The 11,170-nt window shown below is 34.7% G+C and overlaps 1 protein-coding gene across 2 annotated transcripts; it reads right to left on the bottom strand.

Moving 5' to 3' along the window:
* Positions 1-262: 262 nt before the first annotated feature.
* On the bottom strand, positions 263-10,566 carry MTR4 (RNA helicase, ATP-dependent, SK12/DOB1 protein). Of its 2 annotated transcripts, none has more exons than XM_020363106.3 (13): positions 10,018-10,566; positions 9,676-9,894; positions 9,225-9,563; positions 9,018-9,122; positions 6,998-7,108; positions 6,245-6,495; positions 5,192-5,315; positions 4,293-4,575; positions 4,046-4,200; positions 2,825-2,974; positions 2,510-2,742; positions 1,581-1,845; positions 263-727 (listed from the first exon to the last, which is right to left on the bottom strand). In XM_020363106.3, the coding sequence occupies exons 1-13, from the start codon at positions 10,423-10,425 to the stop codon at positions 449-451; spliced, it is 2,922 nt and encodes a 973-aa protein (XP_020218695.1). In that variant the 5' UTR covers positions 10,426-10,566; the 3' UTR covers positions 263-448. The 2 variants fall into 2 exon arrangements, with proteins under 2 accessions (XP_020218695.1, XP_020218696.1); XM_020363107.3 differs by having other exon boundaries at positions 10,014-10,151.
* Between the last annotated feature and the right edge of the window lie 604 nt (positions 10,567-11,170).

Genomic DNA, 11,170 nt, shown 5'->3' with positions numbered 1-11,170 from the left:
TAATTATTATTACATTTTATTTTCTAAAGTGCAATTCCTTAGAAACTAGATCCTTAATTTTGTCATAGACGAGTGAAATTATTTATTTTATCATCTAAAATGAATCGCTCATTTAAATGTTTTACATGGCTCTATACCCCATAAAAAGCTCAAGCAATATCTAATTCAAAGGTTGATTTCTTGATCAACTTCACTCATAACTATAGAACACTTCATAGTACTCTCTCTAAGTCTCTTTCTCTATTTCATTTTCACGAAAAAAGGAGCAAAAATCCAGCATATAATAAACTCGTTGAGAATTTTATCCAATACAATGATTTTACATGTTTCTAGGTGTTAGTGCAGATCAAAACCAAGGTCAGAAGCAGGGGTGATATCACGTAGATGGCTCAATTCCACATGATTCTCCGCTATCATAACTATGTAAATAAATAATTTCTATGAGGAACTACAAATAAAGGGAAGCTGCAAATACAATGTCCCTTTTGATTTTGGACACGGCTTCTTCAAACTTTGCCTCAAGTTGAGTTTCCCCAATTGACTTTGCTGCTTCTATTAATTGTTGAAGAACTTCCTCAAGTCGTCTAATTGCTCTGATCAAGCTACCTTCAAAGACTTGTGTGATTTCCATGATCTCATAGAACTTTGAACCTTTCGCCCACGCATACACAGCCTCCATAATGTCAGGCCTAAACGACTTAACAAAACTCTCAACATCAACTTGCACCTGATTAAGTAGATGAAAGAAAAAAGAACTCGTTAATGCATTGTACAACTAAAATAATGAAGACACTTCAAAAAGCTACGGAAAACGAACAGATAAACTGAAAAAGGCTCTAGGTTGAGCAAACTCTACGGGCTTCAAGGAAATGAAATCAATTGGACACTAAGTAGGGCAAAAAGAATGTACTCCTATTCCTTTTAAGTCACATTCTCAAAACTTTAGTCTATCCTCCATGTAAGTCACTTTTTAAAATCTATGAAGCAATTTTTTTTTCCAAGCCTAGCCTTAATCTCTAATTACATCATTTTTAATTACTCTACTCTTTCCTCCAAGTTATTTCACTTTTCCAAGCAATGGACTATATCGATAGTTACTAGTATATTGAAATTAATGGTATATTAGAAAGATAATTAAGGTGGAGAGAGACATTAATAGAATTGATGCATTTTTAAATAAAGGTAATTTTGGAAAGTTTAGATTTTTTTAAAAAAAGTCAAGAATCAAGACTATTAACTAATTTAAACAAACTTAATCTATATGAATTAGTTTAAAATGATTTATAATAATTAATGCAGGGTGTATATAGAACGGCAAAGACATGAAAAATGATTCGTTAGTTAAATATGCTGCAGTTAGGAGGGTGATTTTGTAAATTTTAAATGAAATGTCAGATTTTAGATCAGATTTTGTGGACATAAGTGGTTTGGAAAGCATACACCTGAAGGATAGTGATGATGAGGTCGAGGATGACCTAAGAGAACAAGAGGAGTTGACCAACATTTTCCCAAAATAAACTTTCAACACAATATGTGCAGTTAGATGCCAGATATCCAATGAATCGGTATTCTGTCATTACCTTGCACTCCAGCTGAAGTTGGGCCACTCTTCTAGCCGTGTCTTGTAATTGCATAAAAAGCAGATCAAGTTCTTCCCGTGGTTTGGCAGCATCATGAATTTTTTCTTGCCAGACAAAACAAGAAAGGAGAGAAACCATCTCCTCCACCTTTATGTCCTTTAAGACACCATTGAACATGAGTTCTGTTAGGGTCAATTCATCTGCACTACTAATTTCACTAGCAACCTTCCCCTTTAATTCCACCACATTGTCACTTGTAGCATATCTGCAATGAAGATCTGACGTGAATATTATTTCCATCAACAAAAGTCAATCAACTGGGGCCACTGAAATTATCTGATAGAAAGAATATACAAAAGCCATAAAAAATTTTGATAAATCCACAAATTGGACATCAAATGTTGGTTCTAGTTGATTAAGATCTATTAGATGGTTCTGAAAACTGCATAAGAGTATTCTGACACCAAACACATGGAACAGTGGATATAAAGATGATTTGATCTCTTTAACTTAATGGGGGTTAAAGCAAAAAAAAAGTACAAACAAAAAAACAGTAAACCATTATGTACCGATTTAAACATCCACTCTGCTGCACTTCTTTAGGAAGGAAAAGTAAAATGATATTAGAAAAAATAAAGAAAACACAAAAGTAGAGGATGACTAATCCACCATAACAAAGGCAGATAGAACTTCAAAATGACAAAGGAAAAGGACCAAACAGTATTTTGACGCATTTGTGCACAAAATCTAAGATGATATTTCAAGGAAACAATTAATTCCTTTCAGGATTACGTAGGTAGAAACTTATGATATATAGCAGCTCAAAACAGAACAAGAATAGTTATCCAAGTCAAAACTTCAAGGTCTTGTGAAACATAAAAAAAAAAGGGATGGGGGAAAGAACAGATGAACTAAAGAAGATTCATTACCCAAGCCTCCGAAGAACCCTTTTTCTAGCCTTAAGTTCATCCTTGAAAGCTAAAGCAGAAGAAGATCTTAATGTTTTCTTAACAGACTTTATCTTTGCAGTCAATTCTTGCTTCCTCTGTAAAACTTTCAACTTCTGCTTTATAAGTGGTGACTTTGCAATTTCATGCTTTTCAAATAGGCTCTCTAAAGCCTCTATCCTACGAGATGCTTTTTTATATGAGCTGCTTTGAATCTGATAAAAAAATAATCAAAATGGTGACTGTAAAAAGGAAAGATTCAAAAGGAAAATATGAATAAATAGATGAGCACAATACTTTCATGTCTTCTTCAGGATCTAGAAGTGGCAATCCTTTCTCACCAAATCTAGAGAAAGTTTCCAACACTTTCTTCAGTGTGTTTTCTCGAGCTTCCAATGGCAAAAGATCCTTTGGTATATATAGACGCAGACTACTTATTGTATTGATCTGAGTTAAACAAAAACAATTACCAATCATCATTGAACTTAAAAGACCTATACAATTCCATCAAAATCAACATTTTAACAGATTGAATAGAGCCTTCAATATCAGATCACAAATACTTAATATAAATCCTATGTGAGCTTCAAAGGAGCTAAAAAATAAAACTTAAGAATCTACTGTCAAATGTGTGGTTTGTTATGATATATTTATTTATAGTGCAAGTAAAATGATAGAACAACACAAAGTTACTGTCCTAATTGTGTTTATTTTTATTATATAACTCTTTCAGTATAACACAAAAAATTGTCCGCCTTTCAGCTTCCCCCAAAACTCCACTTTCAAACATACCCAATAAGAAATATTCAAGAATAAAATGCACTGTTAAACTACTAATTAAATAGGAAACTTCTGTTGGCTGAGAGAAACTGGCTATGTTTAATGCAACCCAAGAAGTGAATGGCATAAAAGTCACAGAAAGTGTCCCAGTATTGTTATTAGAGGTATAAGATCAGTTTTGAACTGAAACATTATGAGTAATAGGCACTCCTCTCTGCATAAAAAAGTTGAGTTGTGGTTACAGCTGTGACACGTGGAGTCACAGGGGTGGTGGCTGGTAGTTAGGCATCATGAACTGCATAATTTACTGAAGCTAAGGAAGCCCATAGAAGTTTCTGGAAATTTTACATGTCATTGTTATTCCACTTCTTATATAGGGGTATGATCCATTCTGCATTCACATTGTTCTGAAAGTGCTACTACTAGAGTACAAATAAGGTGGGGCAGTTTAATGGTTTTTCTCTTCATTGGTTTTTATTGTTGTGAAAGATGAGCTAATTTGGCCTTTGCTGTAATCTGATTCTGTTTACCATAGAGATTTCTATTCCAAGTCATTGATGAAACATTATGATCTCTCTATCTCACGTTTCTTCCATTATCCATTTCTCTGACATTCTTGTTTGTCAAACATAACTAAACCCCATAACAGACTTGGAAAAATCATATTCTGTTGAATATCAAAATGGAGTCCCAACTTTGCAGATATATTACATCATTTAACAGTTTAGAAGACTTTACCTGAGAGAGAGGAACTGAAACCACTATAGGTTCTCCAATTTCTTTCAGAGGAACAATCTTAATAGATTTTTTTCCAATTTTATCTTTCCTCACCACACATCTTGTAAGAACATCAACATTGTAAGATGCGTCTTCTGGTTTTATTCTTGTATCATCTGAAATTTTTGTTGACATTTTTTATAAAGAAACTAAAAATTTAATACACAAAATTATTTATAAATCACCAGAAGCAATCAAGTGTTCTCACCTTCAGAAGCACTCTTAACCCTATCAAAGTTAATGACCAACCCCCAAGTCAACTGGTCCTCAATAAAAATGGGGGGCAAGTCTTCATCACTTGAAGGGCATTCAATAGAAACAAGCCTCCCAGGCTGTAAAAAAGGTAAACAGTGCCTTGGAGATAGCACAATGTCACGAACCTCCTTATTCAAACTTTTATGCTGCTCCAGTAGATTGAAATAATCCTTCAGACTGTTTTCTTCTTCAATAACAATTGATTCCCTCTCTTCTTCAAGAGCCTTTATTTGTTTCTGTATATGCAAAAAAGAAAAAAGAAAGAAAAATTATACCTTTCTTGATATAATTTCCAAATCAACAATACAAGGAAAATTTATTTTTATAGAAATTCCGAGAAGCAACTTAACATAGAGGGTTTACAATCATGCAATTTCACAATAGCTCTTCAGATATGAAGCATGGACAAAGCAAGCGCTATCAAGATTGGAGGAGGCAAGGATAAAGCTCTGACCATTTGATCAAAGAGGCCACCAAGATACCAGGTCAAGGACTTAATCAACATCAGGGATCAATTCAATCAATAAGCTTAACAAAAACAGACTTATATCAACTCAATCTAAAAGCTTAACTCTGATAGGTTTAAAGAACAATAGCAAAGGAATATACTACACAGATTGCTATCACAGAAACCCCTTATCTTTAAGATGAGAAGCTCATTTGTTCATGGTGTATAGCTCACTTTTTTTTTGACAAGGGCTTTTGGAGAACCATGTATCACATCACATCACATCCTAGGGTGCATAAGATTATAGAGATAGAAAATGGTCTGCGTTCATCCAATTATAGATTCCCCTCCCCCCTCCCAAAAATCAAACTACTCATTTTTAGCCTTCATAAATTTAAACAAACCTCAAGATCAGGAATGGCACGATCAGCTTGGAACTGAAAAAAAGAATTACGGAGCAAATTTTCAGGATCACCATCTTCACACCGCATTTGGTTCAAAATCATGTTGTAGCTTAAATGAAAGGCACTGAAATGCAAGGGGAAGGCAAATGTAAATTATGTAACAGAGATAACAATTTATTTATGCAAGCTACAATATGAAAAACAGAGAACATATTTCTTTTGGAGGATGAATATCATCATACTATCGAAAGCCAACCCAGCATAAGACAGCTATCACGTTATCATGCATTAGATTTTGAACAGTCTCCCTTATGGGATCGTTTATTATGTCACAAGTTACATTATCATCACCAATCAGATACTCACATGTATGATTTCCCAATTCCTGATAAAACCTATATTACACTACACATAGTTTCATTTACCAAAGAAAGTCACTCTATAAGCTGTCAGTGAAGAGTAAATCTTGGCATCTACAATACAGTGTCAGATATTTAGGTATGTTTCCATAATTTTAGTTTTTCATCTATAACTTTAAGTGTTATTATTTTAATTATTTTGAATATCAGTAAAAGCTTATAAAAAAAAACTCTCTAGATATAATTCAGAGCAAGGTCTGAATAACATGAAAATAAATGATTAACAAAATATAAGACATCAGCAATGATTTAGAATTTCCCTGCATTTATTTAAAAATGCATAAAACAAACATAATTTGTTTTATGTAAGAAAAAAATCTTCAATACAGAAGAGAAGATGATTACAAAGAATTTGGAGGATATGAGACTCTCCTTAAAAAAGAGAAGGAAATAAACAATAAGAACAAAGTAAACATCAAAACTTTACTCAAATCCAGTATTAACCAGAAACACCAAAAGAGCTGTGCCACTAATAAATACTGGATAGTCAAGAATGTCAAGAAGAATTATGTTTGCAAAGTTTCACAATCATTAAGACTCCCCAAGTCTCTAACAAAATGGCAAGTCAACCATAATCTAGCAAAACCTTGTATGATATGAAACTCTTCAAAATCAAATTAAACCAACATTTTACCTATTTAAACTATCAGCTGCCCCTTTAACCATATTTTTAGCAGTAGAAGGCTCCATCTTCTCATCAACCATGAGGATACATATTCCACGTTCATCAATGCCACGTCGACCAGCACGACCACTCATTTGAATATACTCTCCGCTGGAAATCCACCTAAACTTGTCCCCATCAAATTTCCGGACATTTGTGAAAACGACAGTTTTTGCAGGCATGTTCAAACCAATGCTGAATGTCTCTGTGGCAAACAAACACTAAAGAAAAATATTTCAGTAGTTTGAATTGCAAGAATTTATAACTTCAATCAATAAGGATTGTTAACTGTGTCAGTATTAAGATAATATTATGAGATATATTTGCTCCAAAAATATAATAGTAATCTCAGTAGGTTAAAAAATAAGAACAAAATGATTGAGCAAAAAAGAAGACAAGGAACCCCTGACTAATGAGATTTTAAAGTAATAAAATAGCTCAATGAGAAAAACAATAATTCTAAAAAATGCTCTGTTTTAAGTGGGGCCTCGGATTTATATAATATAGGGGTGGATTGAATATGACTCCTGCAAGCAAATTGCTATAATTGCCACTAACTAACCAATTATTATTGCTAATAAACTCCTTTACCAGCATGTTAACATAGGGGTGGTAAGTAATTTATACTTTTAACAAAGGTGTGAGCATCCAGACACATCACAGGTTCACGGCTTATATACAGATCAGAAGAAGTATCTTTTCTCATGATTTCTTTCCACATACCTTGATTAGCCCTTCTTGAAATAATATCTCAATCACTTCCTTTAGAATTGGGAGTAAACCAGAGTGATGTACTCCTATTCCACGTTTCAGCAAGGGCAGCATGTTGGAAACCTGAAAAAAAAAATCAACAAAATAAAAGTCACCTTAAAAGTGTCACAAATGCAACTAAAACAAATCAGAGTATTTCTAGACAGTTAGTCAGAAATCAATGCAATAGCATTAAGATATGACAAGCTTAAAGGTCAAACAATTGAAACAAGTTTTGGGAGGATTCCAATGCAGGCAATGTCTGTTGCTAGAGGCTTTCCCCGACTACACAATCTTTCTACTATCAGCATAGTTCCCCCAAAAACAATTTTCAATAATCTCATTCAAATAGGAATATTCATTTCAGTAGCAAGAGGTAGATGAGTTACAATCTTTACTCGAGTCCAACACTTGTCTGCTTGCCCGGACAATATCTCAGGGCCTGGACTCTTCTGAATTTGTTCTTAAACACTTCACCAGATCCTCACTTCCCTAACCAGAAAAATATCCTTCTTGATAAAACTATCAAGATAGAAGTCCAAAGCTCCAAGGCAGTGGCACTGTCTGGACAGCAGTTTTAACAGGACTGAAACAACAATTTGCTACAGACTAGGTGTGTGTTTGGTTCAACTTCTTTTTGAAGAAATAATCACTTATTTTGAGAGTTTTTGAAAGCATAACCAAACATGCTAAAGCACTGACACCTTTTTGTGAAGTAACCCTTTCTGGATTTTCCATGAGCACTAGACAAGTCTGCCTACCTTTGAGCAGTTCTACTTCTAGCTATTTTGGCAAAACCAAGAAGGTATTTTTTTGACAACATGAAATCTTTGCCTTTTTTGGTGCTTTTGGTTAGAACTGAAGAAAGGACCAAAAAGGGAACAATATCCTTGCACTGAAATTTAATTTAGTATTGAATTGTGTTCTTAGCTTCTCCTAGGTGCTCAGAAGATGATTATTTCAAGTGTGTTGTCATATCCAATTTCAGAAAGGGAAGGAGCTGATTTACTGGCAATGTTGCCCCTGACTTCATTGCTTCCTTTGTTTTATTTTCTTCTGTTTTCATTTTTTTCTGTTCTTCACTCTTGAGGATGTAGGGATATCACATCCTCACCCTGGCATACTTCTTTGTTCTGTTGAGAAAACAGAAATTGCAGTTTAATTATAGGAACAGGGGTTAAGGACTGAACACTGGCCACTTGGTCATAGGAGGCTTTGATACAATATATAAGGTTTGAAAAGAAAGCTGGAAACAGGTTACAATGTTACATTGCTTTTAGCGCAGGTATGTATAGATAGATTTACATCTTTTTGATTTGAATCAACAATTTATCCACACTATGCAGTATGCACAATCTGAATATATGATCTTAAATTTAGGAACATCATTGTCCAATATATTCTTTTGATAGAACACATTTTTTTTAACAGATAAAAAGGAAGAAAGCACAACTACAACAACAAGTCTTATCCTACTAGGTGAGTTCAACTACATGGACCACATGACACCATTGAGCTCAGTCAAAGACCAAATTCTCAGGGAGGAAAGTGCAACTACAAAGGGATATATCCTTGAAACAACCATGATCAGAGCACCAAAGGGAAGCCAAAATTAAAATGCTTAAATTGAAATATAATCCGATATCATAAATGAGAAATAAAATGGTTGAATTTTGAAACACAACTACAGCAAAGCTTGTCCAGCGGAGATTAGGTAAAGTTTCCTAATAACCCAAGCCCAATAAATCTTAACCCCACCACTAGTTCTGTGGAATTCTTGTTTTCTTCAATAGTAGGGTGCAACAGAACTGACATGGAAATTGAGTTTGGCTTCAAATCTTTCCTCCCCAAATAAGAAGGAACTTAAGTTAAATCAATAAGAACCACTACTTATTTTGTAGAATAATTTGAGAAACAAGAAGCACTAAAACTCAGTAATCTGCAAAAGCAGAGTGAGGAGGGAGGGGGAACCAAAGTTAAGGAAGTATCTTGCCTGGGGCAGTTTCTTATCATCGTCTGAAAGCATGTCCATAGCACTACAAAATATTTGTTCTATGTTGTCCTTCTCATTGTCCCCATTAAGATCCATTTTTGCCATCTACGGAAACAACAAATAGCATTACAGATACAATATCATACACGAAAGAATGAATGAAAATAAATAGATACTTTTAACAATAAGCAGCCATTTGGACGTTACCTGCATTGCAAGAAGCTCACACTCCCTTTTGCTAAAGCTGAACAGTATCACAGGATCATATTGACGCTGAATGATCATTTTCACCATCTTGAATATATCACTTTCTTCACCAGCTCGACCCAGCACCAAACCCTTTTGCCGCTTTCCATTTTCTTTTTTCTTATCACCCTCAGTGGCAGGAACAAGAGCATTCAAAGCTTTCTGAAAACTGTCTTCACGAAACTTTCCCCTTTCATCCACAACCAAAAATAGACCATCACCTCCAGAAGGGAAAATATAATGCTGAAGGGGAGTTGGTCGGTAATCAGTATAAACGACATGACAAGGTTGTTGGTGAACCTGCAAGTAAGCTAAAGCATTAGAGCAGCGGTAGCAGCAAATAATAATCCCTCCCTTCTACCCACACCCCACAAATTTAAGGTAATAAAGAGCAACTGAATCAATGAACGACCTTTGCCACCCAATCAGCGAATTCCTTGGCATTAGGGACAGTGGCAGAGAGAAAGACGAAGCGCGAATTCTTGGGCGACAAAACAATGCTCTCTTCCCAAACCACGCCTCTCTCACGATCACGCATGTAATGCACCTCATCAAAAACAATCCAAGCCACCTCCCTGGTGATCTCAGACCCTTTGTACTGCATGCTACGCCAGATTTCTGTAGTCATGACCTGAATCAAACATATTTGAGTTTCGAGACAAGACATGACTCATTACGAAGGAAGCTAAAAAGAGCAGAGTGGCATAAGGTTCTAAAAGACATTCGAGGAGTGCCTCGGGAAGGGCATACCTACCAAGCAAGAAGCATTGGGATCAATTGTGACGTCTCCGGTCATCAAACCGACGTCAGAGAACTCCTCCTTGAATTCCCTATACTTCTGGTTGCTGAGAGCCTTGATAGGGGAAGTGTAGATGACGCGCTGGCCGTTTCGGAGGGACATAGCAATTGCATACAACGCCACCACGGTTTTCCCAGCAGAAGTGTGTGCAGACACCATGACGGACTCGCCGTTTTCGAGACAAGTAATAGCCTGAGACTGAAAGGGGTCGAGAGTGAAGGGAAAGGTCTTGGCAGGTTCCGCCTGAGTTCGATTGGGAGGAGAAGAAGGGTGGACGTAACCATCTGGATACGAGACGTGGTGCACGCAATCGTGCAGTGGTTGCCAAGTTGAAGAAGCCTCTTCTGCCAACTTCCTCTTCATTGTTGCTTAGTATTATGGGTAGAGAAGAATAAGCAACCAAAACCCTAAACCCTAACCAACAGAAGCAGTAGCAGAGAGAGGAAGTAGCACCTGGACTCGACAGCGATTAGTGAATCATACTATACCCTCATCACTCTTCAACTATTTCTGCCTTAATATAATATTTATTTATATATATAATTTATTATAAATTTAATTATATAATAAATAGTTAATTTATAAAATGTTTAGAATAAAATATTAGTGCTTTTTTTAATATTCATATTTTTATGCCAAAAATATATATCATTATTTTTATAATAAAAAAGCCATTAAAATTTAATTTATCAAAATTTATAAATAAAAAATATATATTAAAAGACTAAGATAATTATTTTAACTTATATATAGAGAATACATTTCTATTTATTTATGTCGAATGTTTTCTATCGGTATTTGTTAATTTAAGCGATAAAAAATTCCATTGTCTTTATTGTATGAGTAGTTGTACCTCCTTGATACTATTTTTTTCATGATGAAAAAATCTAATAGAAATTTCTAGTAATAATTCAATTATACATTTAAGACAATCAAAGACTTATATTTTTAATAAAAACAAATAAAATATAAGACTATATGTGTATAACACAAGACTAATATTTTTTTTCTTTTACTAATCATAGTAATAAAACACCTTATAAAAACAACTATCAAAGTATTTAAAGTTTTGTCTATTAAGTGATTCACCGGTGAAAATGTCTTCAAA

This window comes from Cajanus cajan, chromosome 4, assembly GCF_000230855.2.
Source record: "Cajanus cajan strain Asha chromosome 4, NIPB_CcT2T_4, whole genome shotgun sequence".
NCBI lineage: Eukaryota > Viridiplantae > Streptophyta > Magnoliopsida > Fabales > Fabaceae > Cajanus > Cajanus cajan.
This window is presented reverse-complemented; position numbering and strand designations above follow the sequence as displayed.

Excerpts from the sequence above, each read along its gene's own strand:
- MTR4 (XM_020363106.3), bottom strand. The coding sequence starts at position 10,425 with ATGAAGAGGAAGTTGGCAGAAGAGGCTTCTTCAACTTGGCAACCACTG. Across the intron at positions 7,109-9,017 it reads ATGATAAGAAACTGCCCCAG|GTTTCCAACATGCTGCCCTT; the intron begins GCAAGATACTTC and ends TTTTTTTTTCAG. Across the intron at positions 728-1,580 it reads AACTTCAGCTGGAGTGCAAG|GTGCAAGTTGATGTTGAGAG; the intron begins GTAATGACAGAA and ends CTACTTAATCAG.